The sequence below is a fragment of the Drosophila rhopaloa genome, unplaced genomic scaffold (assembly GCF_018152115.1).
Source record: "Drosophila rhopaloa isolate 14029-0021.01 unplaced genomic scaffold, ASM1815211v1 contig_2, whole genome shotgun sequence".
NCBI lineage: Eukaryota > Metazoa > Arthropoda > Insecta > Diptera > Drosophilidae > Drosophila > Drosophila rhopaloa.
This window is the reverse complement of record NW_025335083.1, coordinates 21589245-21610940: the sequence shown is the minus strand read 5'-3', so window position 1 is coordinate 21610940 and position 21696 is coordinate 21589245. Positions and strand designations below refer to the sequence as shown.

At 39.2% G+C, this 21696-nt stretch overlaps 1 protein-coding gene across 1 annotated transcript; it reads left to right on the top strand.

Moving 5' to 3' along the window:
* The first annotated feature begins 2933 nt into the window (after nucleotides 1-2933).
* LOC108037772 (T-box protein H15) lies at nucleotides 2934-9446 on the top strand. Its single transcript, XM_044459697.1, is given in 5 exon segments — nucleotides 2934-3406; nucleotides 5409-5877; nucleotides 7062-7347; nucleotides 7758-8217; nucleotides 8220-9446. Coding segments are annotated over 5 exon segments (1845 nt in total). The 5' UTR covers nucleotides 2934-3210; the 3' UTR covers nucleotides 8654-9446.
* Nucleotides 9447-21696: the final 12250 nt, after the last annotated feature.

Sequence of the window (21696 nt, the reverse complement as noted above, 5' to 3'; positions counted from 1 at the left end):
ATAGTCCATGAAATTATTATTTAATAATTATACATAACCGAACTTCATATTTCCCCATCTCATCATCCGCACACATGTTGCTGCAATTCCGCCTTATAAATAGAAACTCTATAGTGCTTGGGTTGCTTCCGCTTTTAATGCTTATCGGGCGGTTTTGAAATCGAGGCAAGTGCCAAGCGGAAATTCTCCGTTCCCCTGTCTTCAGAGCCCTTGAGAAAATAAAAATAAAAATAATAAGAACACGTGCCTCCCACTTCAGGGCGGCTCAAGTGCTCAAAACGAAAACCCCCCTGATAAACCCTTTGCAATCGAAGCCCCGGAAAGTGTTATTCGAACTTAAGAAGCGGAAATGCCGCAGACAAAATAAGGGAAACTTAAGTGAGCAGAGTGAAAAATGAAATCGAAGCCAGCTCACAACATTAGTTATCTATTGCCGTTCATCATCAATCAAAGTGACCGCCCAGGAAAATTGGAGCAGGAAAATATGTCCCTGTGTTGACCAGCGAAAAATTTCCACAGTCATGTCGGCCAAATTCAAAGTGAAAGTATTCGATTACCCAAAGCGATCGTTCAAAAAAAGCGAAAAGTATCGAAGAAATTATAAATTGCCGACAAAGCCGAGGGCCAAGTACTTGAGAATTCAAGAGGGAAAGGACATAACAAGGAGAAAGTCAAACGAGGACAGTTAGCCGCACTAATTAACAAGCAAAATTGTTTATTTTTACAAGTGCCAAGTGGCCACTTTTTCGGAGCGGCTGCCCTTTGTTTTCACAACTTGTGTTTTCCTTGGCTTTTGACATTTTGGTGACATACGCGACTGCCACCTAAAAAGACACACATGCAGATAAACAGCCAAGGACAATACAATAGGATTATTGGCAGACTTTCGAACGTTTAACAAAAAGTATTTATAATTTTACTAACTATTTTAAATTATTTTTTATTGATACTGCTATTTGTTTAACGTTAAAAGTTAAAAGTAACCTATTCAAACTTTCAAGTCATCAGTTACTAATTTTAGTATGTAATAAACGAACTAAAACTTTATTTTATATAAAGAAAGACAGTTTTGTTATGACTTTACTTTGCCTCTTATAATGTAATAGCGTTGTTCCTACATTTTTAAAGGTAAACTTTTTGGAGTATATTTGAGAATCACAAATCTTGCCTTTTGATTACAAAGGCTACATTGTACTTTAGTTTTAGTTCTATTATATTGACTGCAATTGTAAATGGAACACACACGAAGTCTGAGTACCTCCCCTTCCACTTTTACAATTTCTCCCCGGGTGAAAGTGTCAAAGTGACATGCCCACTTTGTCTTTCCCGACGTAAAAAATGTCTCAAATTACAGAAATCACACAACAAGAAGATATTTTCTTCGCACAGGATAAGCGGGATTAGTCAGCTTGTTAGTTAGTTGGGATCTTCAGGTTCCGGATCCTGGATTCTGGATCTCAGGATCTCAGGACTTCCGTCACTGTGATTGGCGACCCTTAACGACACGTAATGAATTTGACGAACTGTCACTTGGTATGAATTTTCTTTTCCCAACCGCAATTTCTTTGCATTTTTTAGCGGGTTAATTGGCACTGACAAAGGTCTTGACTTTGGCCTGGGAAATGTAACGATTTGTTGACATCGGTAAATATTATGGGGGAATTTTACGGAGCAGTGGCTTTTATTATGTATGTAGCAAGCAAAATATAAGAAATGGTCCTAAGGTAATTACACAAAATAATAGCATTGAGGGGGCGTTACCCCTTTTATTTACTTTATAGTAGTTTTGTTGCAAAAACTACAGTCCTCAAGTGGTGTGTCACCATAATTAAAATTTAAAGTTAGGGTTAAAGTAAAAGGGTTGTTTAAAGAGTTTGAAATTAAAAGACTTGCGCGTTTAAACCATTTTACAAGGAGCTGGTAGTACATTTTTAAGACAACGAACACCGTAACAGCTAAATATATACATTATTACATGAAACATAACCTTTTCTTACTCAAAAAAAATCTACACAATGTTTTTTTTTGCGTAATAAACAATAAATAATTCTAATTGGCAATAATAAAAGTTAAATAGGAAAATATGAACTGTTCTTCTAAATTTGGCTCCTATTAAAAAAAAAAATTTTGTATATATTAAAAGCCATTTAATTGAAATTTGTTCTGTAAATTTCACACATGTTATTAGCATAAAACAAAAAGTTCTTAACTGAAACTAATAAATTTTCTACGCCTGATTGCAATAACCTTGACTCAAGGTTCATGTCCTTGTAGATAAGTAAAAAACATCCAAATCAGCAGGATGCAACTGCACAAAAAAACCAAGCAAAAAAAACTCACTCAAACAAAATTGAGTGAACTGCGGAACGTGTTGGGAACGAAATGAAACAGCCGCTCAAAACGGAAGATGGAAGAAAACGTCAGAAGAGGAGATAACAGGAAACGGAATGCGACGACAACGGCGAAAAGTTGTCTAAAAAAAAAGAGGCAAAGAAAAACCGCAAGCAAAACGTTGGCACTTCATAAATGGGCGAGAAAGAGAGGCGAAGAGAGACGGCCTGGGAGAAGCCAGTGAGTGCAAGCGAGAGAGCCTAAAAGCGCCGACATTTTTAATTGTAAATGAGTTATGACGCTCTCGCAAGAGAGAGAGGAGAGGAAAAGAGAAAGTTGCTGACAGCGCCTCTCTCTGTCGCACGTTAACTCCCCCGCCGCTTTTCCATTTGGAAAACGAGAGAGCGAGTGCCGTTTTCACTCAGTCATAGGGATAGGCCTGTCCCACTCGCTCTTGGTTTTGAAGCGCTTGCAATACGGTTGTCCCGCTTGCACTGGGGTGTACCATAAGAGGGAAAACTGGTTTCCCGAGTTTTGTGCCTGCCGTCGTTTTTGGCTTCTCAGCGGCAACAATTTCCTGACACAATTCAGTTCGGCGTCGCCTGCCTTCCGTTGCGCACACACTCAGTCCGCGAGATTCTCAGTTCGCGTGCGCCAAAGACAGAGAGATACAAAGATACAAGCTGAAAGAAAGATAATGTTAGAAAGATACAAATCATAGAAACCCCTTAAGAATCCAAGCTACAAAGTGCTGAAAATGCAGCTTGCTTTATAAGTGCCAAGTGTTGACAAGTGTCCAGATACAATATATCGAAATACCTGAAAAAACAGGTTAAGTCCTTCTTAAATTCTCCTTAAAGAACTACAAATTCCCACAAAATGCTGGTCGGTTCGCATCCTTATCTGTGCAACGGCGTTCCCGCCGCCACCGCAAGCCCCGCTGCCAATGGCAGTGCACAAACAACAACGACAACGGCCAGCAAAAGTGCCGCCGGCTCAGCGACGGACTTCTCCATCGCCGCCATAATGGCCCGCGAAGATGCCTCCAGCCGGGAGTCCTCAATTCGTAGTGCAAGTAAGTAGAGAAACATCTTAACACAACTTAAAATAAAGGAAAAATCGGAATTCATCAATAAATAGTTAGAATAGATATATATCTTTATAAACATATGAGTTATAGGCGCTTAGATCCCAAATGTATCTTATAGATACTTTTTATTAAACAAACAGCTCTTGTGTTTCACACATAAACAGAAAATATATCTTACCGCAGGCAAAATAATTATAAGCTTTCACATACAAATTCTTATTTTTGGGTTTGAGGGCTTAAATTAAAGATTCTTCTCAAATAGAAACCTGAACTTGTGTTTTACAGAAGCACATATGTACATAGTTATACCTAATAGAATTTATAAAGGCATAATATACATAAAACAGTCATGGTAACCATAAAAAGTTGTTAAAGTACATAGTCTTTGATTAACAAACAATTAAAAGGTGATGAAAGTGTTTGACTCAACAATTATTCTCAGAAAGTTTTCTCTTTGTAAGTTTTATCTTCACAATATAAAATAAAGCTTTACAATAGGTACAATAGGTGTTTTTAGAGTGTCAGATAAGGCAGTATTTCTTATTTGATTTAATTAATATTTTAATAAACACATATTGAACCGCAAAATTGTTATACTCTTGTTATAACAAAAAAATAAATGACTTTAAAAACCCATCAACAAATCAACGCCTAAGAATAGAACAACGCCAGAACGGCAAATGCAAAAATTATTAGCCACAAGACAATCGCTAATTGATTGCACAACAAATCTATTAAATTACCGTTGTCGCTTTGGGTACGCTCTATTCGATTTAATTGTCATTGACAATTAGCAGGCGTTCGAGCCAAGTTGGAATAACTAGTTATATCTGGCCGACGGCATTCACAATTAAGCCAAGCGAAAGATCGCGGATCAGATACAAATTTGTATACTGAACACTTGCAGCGCTCATTTATGGCCGATAATATGCAAATTGTGCACAGCATCTAATCGCGTGGAATTCATATTTGTGACGGACGCTAACAAAAGCTGCTAATTATGTTAATTAATTTTCATTTTATTAATTTTACGAGGCGCAGAAAATTAGCGACGGCCAAAATCAAAACAAAGCCAAAACTAAGTCTATATGAGCTGTTCATTTTTTACGATCTCTTATCAAATATGCAGCTTTTTAATTTTATATTTTGTTTTGTTTATTTCTTTGGCATTTTTGCCGTCGTTTTCCGTTTGCTTAGTTTGCATTTTAACACCTACCGTCTGGGCTCACCTGAAAAAAAACGAGCTTGCTGGTTCGCCCAATCATTTCGCTATCGAGTTGGCTTAAAAGTGGAAAGCGTACGCGACATTTCGCCTAGGGCTGGCCCCAAAAAAATTATTCATCAACTTGCACACACCTTGAAGCCCTCCACTTTTGTTTATGCAATGAAAAAGAGCAATCGCAGCTAGAGCCTCGGGCTGTTTAATTGCCAATTTGTGTTCAGTTTGCCAATTAAGCGAGCGGTCGTCGTATTGTCTCATTGTAACGCGAAGCGAAGCGGAAACTCCAAGAATATGAGACGACTCCACGCTGTCTGCCGCGGAATCAGCTCCACCAGTCAGTGTTGTCAACAGTGAAACGGCCTTAGTTTGGCCACCTGCACAGCGGAAATGTCGTTGGAAAATTCGGAAAATATATCTATATGGATTGTTTGAAAATTGATCTTAAGAAACGATGATTTTCATATATTTAAAGTGCATAGAGTGGCTTTGTTTACTTGTTATGTCATACTTTCTAGTTGCATTGCAATCCAACCCTTTTAAATAAGAAATATTAGAAAGGAGTTCTATACGAATCTTTTAAAATCATGCCTATCATGTTTACTTAATGTCTCAACTTCTCCATAATAAATACTCTACAAATGGATTCCGCATTTGATTTAGCGCTTTTCACCTCTGTGCACCATTTTCATTTAACTTAAGCTTAACCAAAGCCTGTAATTCTCATTTAATTTTCAATTTTCGCTTTTCTTTCTTGTGTCATTTAAGGTCCCATTTCGGTGGAGGATGAGGTTGACGTTGATGTGGTTGACTGCAGCGATGCCGAGGAGCCGCCGACCAAGGCGCGACGTTTGAATCACCATCAGCACCACAATCACAATCACCACCACCACCAGCACTACAACAACAACAACAACAGCCACAACAATAATAACAACAATGTGGCACACAAGAGTCGCAACAGCGCCGGCGCCGTGGCACAAACAGCTTCCGCCGAATCCCAACTGAACACCAGCTCCACGAGCAGCCAAGGACGCTGCTCCACACCACCCCAATCCCCGGGAACGGAGGACAGTGAGGAGCGTTTAACACCCGAACCGGTGCAGAAGGCACCCAAAATTGTCGGCTCCTGCAATTGCGACGACCTGAAGCCGGTGCAATGCCACCTGGAGACCAAAGAGCTGTGGGATCGCTTTCACGATCTCGGCACCGAGATGATCATCACCAAAACGGGCAGGTAAGCATCCAAAACAAGCAACTATCCATCCATCCATCAGTCAGTCAGTCAGTCAGTCAGTCATTCCATCAGTCGGCAGTGCAAACAGGTATTAGTTTAAACTTTAAACGGGCGAACAACGTGGGAGAGATTAGGAGGTGAAAGGGGTGGCTATATCATTTTTATGGAAGAGCTTATAACTAGAAATTGGTTATAAATTTTTATTACAATTATATTCAAATTTTTTGCATTTTGAAATGCCAATTTAACTTTTCTTTCGCCTAGTTATTGCTCCAACAGTTTTTGTACTTGATATTCCAAAGATTAACTTCATAATTTTAAATAATATCAGCTTTCTTTTGTGTATCCATGTTGTAGCTCAATATTTGGCTCATCACCTTTCTGAAAAACTCTTTTATTTCCAAATCCAAACTGTCTTCGTGTCTCATCATTAAAAACGTTCTCCTTAAGTCAGCCTTTATGTTCTTTGGCAACACCATAAATTGGCTTGCCAAATGGTTTGCGATGTCAACAAAAATTTCATGGCATCTCAGGGACTGTGTGGGGTCCATCCTTCAGAGGGAAACTGTGCCAAAAATCGAACAATTTGTTTACCTGCAGGCGAATTTTCTGCACCTAGTGTAGAAGTAGAGAGGAAAATCAGAGCTATGGGCGTTGCTGTTGTCAGCGGGGGAATGGGAATGGGAACAGGAACAAGTTCAATCCACATGACCACGGGTTGTCCACACCTTTGCTCCCACACACACACCTGACCACACACACAGGTCACACAGATACACAGATACACACGCACCTTAATGATATTGTAAAAATCACACCTCGGAGACGCAGACATCAGGGCGGTCCCAGTTGCTCGCCCTTTTCAGCCCGAGGTTATGTCACCAACGCTTTGGAGGGACATTAAACCACAGGATATACGAGAGAGAGGATACACATTACACATTTTTTTTGTAGTCTCCTAAACTGACTTAAAGGGAGGAAGAGTTTCGCTTTTGTTTTCATTGTCTGCACTTGTCAAAGCAGGGGAAAAGTAAAAGAAAATATTGGAAAATGGAATAGTAGATGCCCCAGGTTTAGGCTATAAATTCCCGACTTAACTAGCTGTGTGGGGCAATGGGAATGGCATCCCAAAATATTGAATGAGTGACACAAATCTAATCGAGTGCTTTTTGTACCCTTTTCAGACGCATGTTCCCCACTGTGCGAGTCAGTTTCTCGGGTCCGCTGAGGCAAATCCAGCCCGCCGATCGCTACGCCGTACTGATGGACATTATCCCCATGGACTCGAAGCGGTATCGGTACGCCTACCACCGGTCCGCTTGGCTGGTGGCCGGCAAGGCCGACCCCGCCCCCCCAGCCCGCCTCTACGCCCATCCCGACAGTCCGTTCAGCTGCGAGGCGCTGCGCAAACAAGTTATCTCCTTCGAGAAGGTGAAGCTGACTAATAACGAAATGGATAAGAACGGACAGGTGAGTTGCGCGAATACTCGGGCTCTGAGATACTCAGATACTGAGACTCAGATGCTGAGGTAGCGATTAGCCGCGAGTGCTAAATGATTGATAATTTTGCGACACGGGAGTATACATGTAAAGAAATATTCGCCTAGTTGGCACACTAAAGTTCTTTGTTGATTAATCTTGATCTTATTTCATTTTCATTTGAATATTAACTTTAAACATTTTTCTATATTTGCTAAATTTGAAAAACCAAAAATAAAACATATAAAATATGATTAAAAGTTAATTTATTATTTCCTGATTTAATGTTGTAATTTTAAGGGCTACATCAATCATTTTCCCCACTCTGCTAGTTGGCAGCTACATAAATTTCAACCGTTTACTACAATGAAACCCTCTCCCTTTTCTCTATCCATTTCCAGATCGTTTTGAACTCGATGCACCGATACCAGCCCAGGATCCACTTGGTGCGTTTGAGCCATGGCCAGAGCATTCCGTCGAATCCCAAGGAACTGCAGGACTTGGACCACAAGACCTACGTGTTCCCGGAAACGGTCTTCACGGCGGTGACGGCCTATCAGAACCAGCTGATCACCAAGCTGAAGATCGACTCGAATCCGTTTGCCAAGGGATTCCGCGACTCCTCCCGCCTCACCGACTTCGATCGCGATCCCATGGAGGCACTGCTTCTGGAGCAGCAGCTCCGCTCGCCACTGCGTCTGTTCCCCGATCCGCTGATGCAGCAGTTTGCCGCCCAGGGCGATCCCTCCTCGATGGCGCTGTTCGAGAAGGCCCGCCAGCACCTGCAAATGTTCGGCGGCAATTCGCCGTACGCCCAGCTGATGATGCCGCAGATGTACCAGGCGGCAGCAGCGGCAGCGGGACCCCACCACCCCCGCCGGGACTGGGCGCCTTCCACATGTTCCAGCAGCAGTGGCCGCAACTTACCGCCGGCTTTTTGGCCAGCGCCAATCAGCAGGCCGCCGCCGCTCAGGCTCAAGCGCAGGCGCAAGCCGCCGCCGCTGCAGCGGTAATGGCCGCCAACCGGACGCCCCCGCCCCCGCCCACCGCTTCGACGCCCTCGTCGACGTCCTCGGGATCGCCGTCGCCGGATATGCGACCGCGTCAGTATCAGCGCTTCAGTCCCTACCAACTGCCCGGCGGTCAGGGGCCGCCCTCATCCGCCGCCGGCTCGCCGCCCGTCGTCCACGCCTCCCGCAGCCCCGCCCACTATGTTAACAGGCCCCCGCCCCTCAAGTTCTTGCCACGAGCAGTATTAAAAACTAAACACACTGAGGCTACAAGTTGTCTAAAGTAAATATATTACACTAAAGGTAAAACAATACTTTCGAAAGGACAGACAATTTATTTGGTAATAATATTTCTATAAACCACAAACAACAATAATATTTGAATTTAAAATATCAATATAAATTTATAAACATTTTTGGTGTTATAACAAAAACAAAAATTATTTACCATTTCAGTTACAATATAATTCTTAATTTTAGACAACTTTTAGCCTCAGTCAATCTAAGCGAAACTAAATTCGTTTTAAATGTTGTAAATTATTTGTTGTTTATATGAAAGCAAAGAAAACATTTCTCTCTATTTGTTGTAAAAATTTTGAATTATTTTTAAGCTGTACAGTTCTTTTCACTTTCCCCTAGAGAATTTTTGTAATTTAGTTTAATTTATTGTACAAATGTTTCAATGTTGTTCAAAAACTCATCTCAGTGTAAAGTTAGAACGAAATTCACTCAAAAACTATGCAAGCAAAACAAAAAAAATACAAATAAATATATAAATAAAAACGATGCACGATTGTAAACTATATGTAGCTATATATAGTGTAAACATTAACCGTTAGTTATGCTATTACATCTAATGATATATTCATAGTATTAACAATAAATTCATAGACGCTTCAGTTAGTTCTATTTATCCGGCGAAAACGAGAAGATTTATTTAGCATAAATTAGAGGAGAATAAAACCATAATCTGTATTCAATGTGAACGCTAAAAGAAAGTGAAAGCACGAAAAATATTTAAACAAAATTATCAAACAAAAAAAAAACACAAACATACAAAAACAAATCAAAAATAAATAAAAATATGTGAACCAAAAAGTTATCAAGGTTTTTTTATTTGGGGAATTTACAGACAATCTTAGATTTTGTTTGGGGGATCTTTAAATATCACGAATGATACTCATGTTAATTATTAAATTTGAAAGTATTTAATTTATTTTCAATGAACATTTTCTTTAATGAACATGTGTATAATATTTGGTAGTTGATTTTAATAAATCTCCAACAATTTTCCCCACATCTCATGTTTCTTCAACACTCAAATTACCCGCTACTTTTCCTCTATAAAAAATACCTCACATAAATAACAAACACTTCACAGCTATGCAAAGTAGCCAGAAATCCTGTTTGAATTTCTCACCCAATATCGCCCAAATATCCTGTTCCACATAGGCGTAATTCCTTGGGTGCAAGTGTCGCCTTGCCAGCAGAACAAATTGAAAAAGAGACTGCAGACCGAAGGGGACTGCAGCTCAGATACAAAGATACAGATACGCAGATACACACAAGAGAGTGTTTAACGAATGCATTTTCATGGTCACTCAAAGTGAAATTTTTCATTTCGGATTTTCGGGTGCTCAGAAAACTCGATTGACACGCCAGAGTTTTTGGGTCTTAAGTGGAGTCTTGATGGATGATTGGGCACTGAGTTGGGCTCTGAATTTCTGGTGTGGATAAGCGTACGAAAATCGTATTGAAAGTCTTTGGAAATTTCCACACTTTTCCCAATTTGATTGAGGGCCCGAACTAATCGGAAATAATAGCATTTTTTGATAACTATATACTGGGCCCTCGAAGGGCGCTCTTTGCCTAATTATAAAGAAATTAACTTGGAGGATAAACATCTTGTCGGGGAAAATAATAATAACACTTCCTCTAATTATATGGTGAAGTCATTGAAAAAAGGTGCTATCGGCATTTGTCTATCTGGCACCTTGCCAAATTCTATTTATATATGCATTTGTACCTGCAGTTTCTCCTAAATATTATGTAGAGATATCTGTGGGTAGCGATCTTCGATGTGGGCCCCGAGTTAATTACAAACTAATCACAAAAGCAAACAAAACATTAGGCTATCGCCGGTCGGCGATCTTTACAGGAGCAACCAACCACTACATATGTCAAATGTCGGGGTAATTTATAGGCCAAGACCGCCACAGATCCATGTTGTCCAAGTGTCAAAACAAACAGAGCGCCGCCCCACACGAAAATGGTAACAAACTCATCATTTGCCAGACGAACAAGATGGGGAAACTCTGGGCTCAGTAGCTCCCTTGGCATAAATTTCCTTTTGGCGTTTCGTTTTCGTTTTAATTTGAATGTAAATGATGCTGACGCAGCTGTGGATCTCTTGGGCTTCTGGTACCCCCATACCCATACCAATGCCATCAAATATATATACACACTGTGCCCCACAAAATGGGGAAGTCTGGGGAGTCTTCTTCCAGGCTAAGGTTAAATGTCGGGTGTCCAACAAACAGTGACAAAATATTTAAGTTTTTCCCGGGGGGCGTTTGTAAATATTTGAGCCACTTAATTGGAGGGGCGTGGGTGGGCTGGCCCGGAATTGATTTATGCCGGCGAAGGGAAATCGATTTGAAAATGAACCCATTAAAGTTAAACATATTTTTCAAGTGAATTATGGCGCATTGGGGTGGGTACAAAAAACGTACATAGTTCTATTGGATTTTAATTGAATTTGAATATAATTAAAATGAAATGGATTGCACAGTAAGTGAACAATTGTAATAGAAAACTAACATTTTAGCTAATTATTAAACAAATTATTTGGTAAAATTATTTAAAATAATAAAATATTTAGGATTAATTTTAAAAACTAAGAAATGTCCTGGGATCAATCTTTAAATTGATGAAAATAAGTTTGGCAATGCTGGTTGTTTTATAATATATTACATATGTTGAAAACAAAGCTTAACCCTTGCTGTTTCAAAAATAAAGTAAAAGGATTTAAGTCTGAGGCATGACTTTCAGAATATTGAGGCATTTGCAGTCCGAGAATGAGTGGCCACGCGTTCGAGGCAAGTTGCAAGTTGAACCGGCAATCAACAATCAACGCTGCCCCTGCCACGCCCCACTCATTAACCCAAACATGATCGGGCAAAATGTCTAACGGTAGGTAGATGGGCCGATGGGCAGATGGGCGGAGGGGGCGGGGCACGTGCGCCCAAGTGCCGCGGCACGTGTGCCACAAATGCGAGCCGAGTGCGAGTCTACGGACAGCCGTGACATGGAGGTGCCACCAAATCCCTTGTCACCTTGGCGCCACGGTGAAAATTTGTAGAAATTAACATTTTTTGTTAGCCGCCGTTTGTCATTAAATGAAATTGCATAAAAATCAATAGGAAAACTATTACAGTTGGGATTCTATAAATTGAATATATAAGCAATATTGCTTTACAAAGGTAAATACAAAAATCTATGTCGTAGATGCAAGCATACATTTTAGTTTTATAATTGCAAAGGTAAATACTTAATACTTAATTGAAATCATTTGAATTATGTTAAACTGAGAAATGTAAAGAGTAAAATTAAAGAAAATACTTTATAAAAGTTATACAGTTTTTATAATTACAGAAAAGCATTTTTGGGAAAGTTTTTACTAGGCAAATAATATTAAAAATATTGTTTCAGTCAGAGAAAAAGTTATTATGTTGTCAAGGAATATATTCGATATTGCTATCTACTAAATTCCTAAATTTTGCAAGAATTAGAATTATAATGAATGTTGTCACTAGAGAAGTTCGACTGTAGACAGAACTGGTGTTGGAAAAAAGGCGCTGATGTGGCTGATGATGTGCAGGTTGGGGTCAGGATGGAACTCTGAACCGCGTCCACTAGTAATGACTTTATAAACACAACCTGTGTCCGCGGGGTGAGGCCTACAAAACTGTCCAACTGTCAGGCTGCTGCTGACTAAGTAACATGCTAGACTGGACACACAACGAAATCAATTAGATGAATAGAAGCCGAGATGGGAAATCGGAGAACCAACCTCATATATCATTAACAATTTCCATGTCATATGCCGTTTACCTGATATCTTCGAGGGAAACCTTTGTCTATCAGCTTGTCACTCTGCCAACGAATCAAACTTGTCAAAGTCATCAAATATTCAAATACATTTTACACATGCAACCGCAGAGGATAAAAACAAAATTAGTTATTTTTTGAAGGGGTCAAATTGTTCGTAACGCCCCCACATAACTGTAATTACCGAGGAAAATTGATTTTTATATTATTTTCGGGATGTATGTGGGGCAAAGCAGGCCAAGTTCTTCTTCAGGGGTTAAGCATTTTGGTCAGCAAAAGGGTCCCATTAAAATCCGTAAAGGAAAAACCAAAACTAAATTTTGCCTGTCCCCTCAATGAGAACTTAATGCCGCTCGAAATGAACGAAATCCCCAGTTGGGAATATATGTGTGTGCAGTCTGGGTCTTTTTGTATTTTTGGCAATTGATTAAAAGGCTTAACATTTCAGACAATTGGCCATTTCAGACTGGCCTTTGTCTTGCGGTCAGTGTTTTGCTGCAGACTCGGGGAATTAGTTTCAAATTAGTGCGAAATGAGCAAATTCTGTTAAATCTTGTGTGCTTAATGTGTGACTTTATGGTCAGATTGAAAAAGCCAACATGTGTGAGGCCATGGCACTTTGAGTCAGGAGAACCTCCATTTAAATTAAGCTGGGGATTGGCATTTTCAAAATAAAGCAAAGAATTAATACTACAACCTACTGAATACCTAAGTAAGAATACTCAATTATCTGAAGGCGAAAAGGATAAATTAAATTTGGTCAAACAAAAGTTGAGAGCTTAAAATTCATATGTTTTTATACCCTTGCAGAGGGTATTATAATTTTGGTCAAAAGTGTGCAACGCAGTGAAGGAGACATCTCCGACCCTATAAAGTATATATATTCTTGATCAGGATCACCTCCTGAGTTGATATAGCCATGTCCGTCTGTCCGTCTGTCCGTCTGTCCGTCTGTCCGTCTGTCCGTCTGTCTGTCCGTCTGTCTGTCCGTCTGTCTGTTTCTACGCGAACTAGTCTCTCAGTTTTAAAGATATCGAATTGAAACTTTGCACACACCCTTCTTTCCTTTGCACGCAGTATATAAGTCGGAACGGCCGGGATCGGCCGACTATATCCTATAGCTGCCATATAACTGATTGATCGGAAATGCCATAACTCTGCTGTTTGTTAAGTTAGGAAGTTGGAATTTTATATGGGTTTTATATTTGGCCAATCAATCCGACCTACCAAATTTCATAAAGATCGGCCGACTATATCCTATAGCTGCCATATAACTGATTGATCGGAAATGCCATAACTTTGGTGTTTGTGAAGTTAGGAAGTTGGGATTTTCTATGGGTGTTATATTTGGCCTATCAATCCGAACTACCAAATTTCATAAGGATCGGCCGACTATATCCTATAGCCACCATATAACTGATTGATCGGAAATGCCACAACTTTGGTTTTTGTTAAGTTAGGAAGTTGGGATTTTCTATGGGTTGTATTTTTAACCAATCAATCCAACCTATCAAATTTCATAAGGATCGGCCGACTATATCCTATAGCTGCCATATAACTGAACGATTGGAAATGCCATAACTTTGGTGTTTTTAAAGTTAGGAAGTTGGGATTTTTTATGAGTATTAAGATTGCATCATATGAATAATTTTGGAGAATATAATTTGCAGAATATTCTGCAAGGGTATTTCAACTTCGGCTCCGCCCGAAGTTAGCTTTCCTTTCTTGTTAATCTTTAAAGATCTTTGAAAGTTCATCGTGTTGGTCCAATAAAAATACCTCAAATAATATCACCCACATAAAAAAAACGATGAATACGAAATATATTACCTTAAATAAATTCCCATACATTTCAAATTCTTTTGTTTTAATATTCCGACTGCTTATAAAATATGACTTGAAATCTCCCCAGCTTTATGCAAAATGCTACCACAATAAATTGATAAACATTTTTTGTTATTTTTCGCCTGTGCATTGGCAAGTTGAAATTTATTGATTTCTATGATATACGCTGACATTTTGATGAAACGTTGCCATTGAGTGCAGATAAGCATAAGATATGTGTTGTGTACGTTATGCGATACCTTCGGAGCGAAAAAAACATCGAAACGAATTTGTAAAATCTGAAAACGTGTTCTGCCCATGTAGCATGCAAATGAAAACACAAAATAAAAAATCAAATTAACTTCTGGTTGGATTGTATCGCCAAACGCCCCTCGAAATGACATAAAACTAAGCGAACAGAAACTCACTTCATTAGCAGCTATGAAATGATCGTGTTCCAGGGGAAAGGTAGAAAATACACACAAAATTCAAAACATCAACAGAAATACTTAAGGAGACGTTGTAAATATAAATCTGCGGGCTCGACACGAATCTTTTTAATTGTTTTTCTCTTTCTTTTTGATTAGTATAAATTATGCACAAATCGTTAAAAATACAGTCAACGACTTTAATGATTTATGTGTATGCAAAAAAATGAGAAGATTGTGTCCAAAGCAGTCTCATAAATATTTGTGCTAATAATGTCTTAATAAAAATGTTTAAAAGCGAATGCAGAAGGGCAGGGCCGACTTAAAAACGCAGTCTTGAACTTGCTGGTCTTTTCTACAACATTGTCAGCTCTTTGTCTTTTTTTGTAGCCAAGGTTTTTAAAAGACTACGCCCCCAAAACTTACAAGTGCAAAGTAAACGAAAATTTGCCAAACTTTTGAGAGTTGTTAAATAAACAAAGAAAATACACGAAAAGGTTGAAAAATTACCAGCCACACAACCCCTGGAAAATTACCCACATATATAGATGTATCCGCATCGTTAAGCGAATTTTCTGTCATTTGCCAATTTCCAGGGGGAAAATTTCGTGTTCAACCACCAAACGAATGAAGGAAAGACAAATTTTTGATGGGAATATATATATTTTTTGCGTTGGTGCCGGTGACACCAAATGACATTTTGCAAGTATGTTGCACTTGTCTCATTATTACTGCCACATGTGTGTACGTGCCACACGCCTCACGAGGCTTTGATGTTCCTCTGAGTTCGGCACTTGTCATTTTTATGGCCAAACATATTTCCCAATATGTGGATATATATATGGTTACATATATTGTGTATCCAGGACCGACGTGTGCGTGGGAACATTTCAAGTATTTCTTTTTGTGGGTGACGAGATGTAATTGCTAATTTTGTTATGCGATATCGTTGGGAAGTTCACAGGAAGGAAAGGTCTTGAATAATGATCGATTGCCCATTGAATTTATAAGGTTGCTGTATAATTGATTACCCCATACATATATAGAAATGCAAATGAAATAAAAGATTTACCATTAAAAGATCACTTAAAATATTTTTAAGTGATATTTTCCTTTCAAAAATCATATGAATAATTGTGTAACCCAACTTCCCCAGTTGAAATTGATATTTTCCCTTGTGTGAGTGGAAAATAAAAGTAGTTTCAAGAGCAGGATATGGAATAGAGTTGGGTTAGACTAGAGGGCTATAATGTTTTCCCTGGATGTTGCCAAGCAGTCTGCACGTCCCGAGACTTTGAAGTTCACAATTGCAACCGCACAGAAATGTGCCACATGTGGCAGTGTTTACTCACTACTAAAATAATGGAAACATGTTGTAAAAAAGTATAAATTTACTATGTAAACAACAATGAAATTTCCTCCCACTGAATTATGAATGGAAGACAGAGCGGCACCATCAGCATTTAAAGATATATACATATGTGTAGGAAATCATTAAGTAGATGTTTATGTTGCTGCCCGCTTTCATGTGGTCGTCGTCACATTTTTCTCTGTGTTTTGGATGCCTTTGATGGGGCAGCAGGCGAAACTGTCGCCTCTGATGTGGCACCAAATTGCTCATATATACTGGTGTATATAGTATAGGAGCAAAGGCAATTATGGTCAAGTTATGGTGGCCGAGGGCAGTAAAAATATGAAATTGGGGTGGTCTATATACCAGCTCGTTTATATACTCCCATCCGATGGATTTCCGCTCTTGCAATTTCGCCATTAGTCGCATAATCAAGTTGTTAACAATTTGTTAGAGCCGAGACTCCGCCTCGGATTCATGGATCCATGAATTGCGTGCTCGCCGCCGCCCACGCATAACGAGAAAGTCCAATAAAATATGTACAAATAATTTGCCATGCGTAATTTGTGCAAATAATATGCGTAATTGTCATGGGGGAGGACCCCTCCCCTTTCGGCACAACATCAAAGCTAATGGCCACATGATGTACACTTTTTAAATGAATCGAAACCGAAGGAGAAACAACTGAAATGGGAAATTGTTGCTGCCTTTTTTATGGCCACAAACAATAGTAAAACGAAATTTAAGGCGGCAGGCGACAAAGTAAACACCATAATAAATACGGATCTTCTTTGGGGTTGAGTCAACGAATGGGGAATACTATAGTTAATAAAGTTAACACAAATAAACATTGGCAAATGTTTCTATCTTAGAGCAACACTTCTTATTTTACACTTTTGTAAGCATATATACTACTCATTTTTATGACAAGATATCCGTATTTATTTCGATTGTTGATTATTGTCCTAACGATAATTAACAAAAACCACATTAAAAGGCGTCTTAATTTCCCAACTGATTAACGAGTGATGAAATGGAAAGGTACTCTTTGGATAGGGTGAATCGCATTGTGTGGTCATTAAACTAGAACGGAAGTACTTAGACGAAATGAAAACATTAGAACAGGTCAACTCAACTGCGAATAAGTAAGTAATTCAAATAATTAGGAGACCATAGATTTTGTTGGTAATATGTATATGACCTTGGTAGGTTGTCAAGGTTACCAACATATATGCAGGCCATTAACTGCGTGTGTCACTTCATTATGGGCATTTAGGGCACTACAATAAAGGCATTGATTGGGCCTAAATGGCTTTATGGCCTAGAGTGTCCTTGAGGTGCTAGTCACAAGTAATGGCAATTGCTCACCTTGATTTTTAGTGTTTGACATTTGACACGCGCATTTACGAAATTAATAATGGTACGTACGCGTGTTGCCATCGAAACCAATTTAGAGAAATCCTTCGGATCCGCGGGAGTCGTCAGCGCTTGTAAAACTTTATTGATCCCACATTGTCTCCCGATTCACTTACGGATCCTTGTTTTGTCTTATACGGAATTGGGAGAATGTTTAAGTAGTCGTCGTGCTGCTTCAGTTGAGGGACACGCGACAGGAGCTGGTGACAAGTTTTTGTTGCCGCTGGGAAAGTTTCGGGACATCACTGCATCCTGCATCCTCATGAATCCCAAGGTTGCACTGCCTGACGTGCGACGGGATGTATGAGTTCTAGAGCCTGGAGCTAAGCGAAAGTCCTTGGAAAACTCACATCAAGCTGTGGGAGATGTCAAGGACCTAGAACCTTGGGGATTCTAATGGGCATATTCTCAATGCCATTTAAAATGCAGTAAGCATGAAATTTCAAAGCAGAGAATTATTTACACACTTGAATAAGACAAGTAATATTAAAATAATATGTGTAATAATATTTACACACTTGAATAAATCAAGTAATAATAAAATACTACAGTTCAATGATTTTAGACATAAGCTTACACGATAAACTGTGTGAGATACAAACTTTTTTCATTAAATCATAATTTAACTAAGTTAGAATATAATTATGATTTATGTTTAATCAAAGTTATCTTGACATCGAATGAATCTATTTATGCATGTTATCTGATATCTGGTGATGTCAATATAATAAAGCACCACCTATTTCGGATAATAAAAACCCCTCAATCTTTCCAAGAACACCACAACACCCACTCCTTTTATCAAGAAATCAACTTACACGTGTTTTGGGCTAAGCATCATTCATACATCATTCAATCACAAGGACCACGAAGGTTAAATCCAATCAATTGCTACCTGATATCAGTCTCGCAACGCCCCAAAACCAAAACCCAAACACTCGAAGGGATCAGTCCAGAGTCCAGATCGCACTTGTAAGATGCTGTGATTAATGGACACGGGAAAAGGAACGATAATCGAGGCCCAGTTCTGTGGACAACACCGCAACAGTGGAAGGCACACCCATTAACACCAGGGTGAAGCATCCAGCCCACAAACAAAAAACACAACAAAATTATAAGAGCCAGAAAATGGAAAATAGACGAAACCTGGTGGCAGGAACTGGCTTCCACGAACCAGACACAATTGCCAAGCCACGTTATTAATTACATGCATTAATTTCTGGCACAGTTTAGAGAGACAAGTGATGCAACTATGCACTCTAAGAAAATTGTAACATTATGTTGATTATTTCTTATCTTAAAAACTATCTTTTTTGGGTCAAAAATAAATTTTTTTAATTTTAGGAAAATAAAATATATATAATGTTAGTCCTTAAAAAAAAACGTTATCACAAAATCATTGTTGTTGAAATAATATAGTTTAATATTGAACACATGCCATAAAACTAACTATGATTTAAGAGGTATTTTTCATAACCATTTGTACACTCTATCCAATGACATTTTTAAAATATAAAAATGGACTATAAATTTCTTTCTGTGTAAACTCAGGCCCAAAGCCAAATGCCAGACTCAAACTCAGGCGCCACTGTTGATGGATTCGTGGCTGGCTGCGTGGACCGTTGATGAACAGCCGTCTAAATTATGGAACGGTTGTCACCCGCTGCGAATTCCATGGGTGTGAGTGCGAGTGTGAATGTGAGTGTGGTTCTGGGTGTGTGTGCCAGTGGTAGATCGACCCCACAAGCCGATCACCAATCCATGTGAACGGATGGCGAATAACTGCCGTTCACAGCACCTTTCTGACAAACTAATGGGTATTCTTGGATCAATTAATGGTGCTAGGAAATACAAAGTATGGGCTCCATTAAAAAACAAAGATCGCTTACAAATAAAATTCTTGAAACTGTAAAGTGAAGGTTTGAAACTATGAAGAACTACACTTATAATATTGATCTTATCTTTGGTTTAATGAAAAATTAATCCCTAAGTGATTAATTTTATAGACATAGCAACTTGATTTCCTTAGAGAAGCCGTACAAATTTTGTCCGCATATTCTTTTGTTCAAAACTGGCACTTATTCATCAAAATGTAGTAATTGGCCTTAGCCCCCACTGCGTTTACCCAATTGCAATAAACCCCTCCGCAAAACTCTGCGACTATCTCGAGTGGGTTGCAACCAACCCATCATGCAAAAAAGCTCAACAATTCCCCTGCACACACATATATCAAAAAGCCGCCATGTCGTTAATTTAATTTGTACAATTTTCAGCCAAATATTTTCCACACTACCGAAACTGCCAATAAAGCCCACGCAACTTTTCAGCCAACCAGTCTTGGTTGGTCGCCTAGAAAAGCGACTACTACTACCACTTTATATTGGCCATCTCTTTCTGGCCAAGATTCGCAACAAGTTTTTCCAGTTTTTTTTTTGTTTTCGTTTTTTTTTTTTTTTTTGGGCGAATAATTTTCACGAGCTCGCGCAATTTTTCAGCATAATTTGTAGCAAGTTTTTTGCCAGCTTTTTGTTGTCATACTATATAGTATGTATTTTTGTATTTTAACATTTTTGTTGTGAGACTCTCTTCCGCTGCGAAGAATTGCAGTCGCTGCAGTTTGGTCGACAGCAACGGGTGCTGCACGCTCCATCCGTCATGCGATCGGGGGGATATATACTCGTCTATATCGTATGTACCTGTATAAACAGCCATAAATGTCGATATTGCAAGTATCTGATATCAGAGAGAGTGAGTGTGTGTGAAAAAGTTTGACTCAATTCCTGGAATTGCCCCCATGCGAAACGGAAGCGCAGCTTTTTGTTATTTTGTATTTTAATTTTTTCGGCCGAGTCAGTAAGTCTCGGCGGAGTTTTGAATTCTGAGACCTTCGCAGACAGACTGACCCACAAAATTTCGGTGCGGCGATCATTGGCTGGCGATCGAGTGCAAGACCCCGGATCAACTTTGACGCGTGCCTGGGCAAGGGGCATGACTCTCCAGAAATGTGTCCATCAACGATTTCTATACCCTGCATTTGTGTCGCGTCATTGTTGCAACATCAGCGCAAACAAGCCAGAACACACTTCAAAAGCCCAACAATGTCGAGTGCTAATAAAACCCACTGAGAGGCCCTGACTGACTGACAATCTCAACAACGGTCGTGAGTTATTCGAGGCGGCTAATCCCGTCAATGCACAGGGAGAAATAGTATTTATTCATTATTTATCTAGTTGCATCAATACCAACTGTTTATATCATTTAAGGGTCTTTATATGTAAGCAGATTAAATTCCTAAACAGAAAATTATTAGACAAAATGCAAGCACTGAATTTAAAGTCAGTCCTAAAATAGTTTAAATTATAACTCCTTTAGAGACCTTATTTTAGAAAAATTTTAAGTTAGAATTTCTTGTGGGATGTTCTTGAAGTAAAAATGGGGCTTTGTTTTAAGGGTTAATTTTGTTGTGAGCTTAGCAATATGCCAACTAACTAAAATAAACTGATTATTGTATCAATCATACTTGCAAGTTTTGAATATGTTACAAACAATTAAATAAATAAAGTTTCTGGGCTCACAAAGCAACCTCCCATTTAATGCATTTTAGGGAATCTCAAAACAACTCTATTATCCACCGAATCAATTTTTTTTTAAGTGTAAACTCCAGTGTTAGACACTCGGGAGTATCCGTGTGTTTCTGGTGTGTGTGGGGAGCTGAACAAACAAGCTATTTAACACCGCCAGAAATGCTGAGCCAGCGGCCGTGACTGGGCAAATACTGGATGCAGGGGATACTGAATACTGGATGGTGGATAGTGGATAGTGGATGGCGGGGAACACTGGATGGGATAGTGGTCACAAAAGTGTCGAAGATCGAAATCAGCAGCGGAGAGTCGCGGAATTGATCGCGTCGATTAATTTGTCTTGCTCCTCCCGCCCTTTTCCCCTTCGGCCAGCATGAGTGTGCAGTATATGTGGCATCTGAAATGGAATGCACTTAATCACGATTAGTTGTAATCGATAAGCAAGCCCGGCTAATAATGCACTCTCCACGGAGCTTAGAAGATTTCCCTATATGTGGCTATACTTCGGGTGGTCTCCCGACCCATTTACATATGAAAAAGTTTGGCTAACCAATGGTTTCAACATAATATTGTTCGACTTTGTTTATGCCTGCTGCTTGGCCATGATAAATGGCACAATT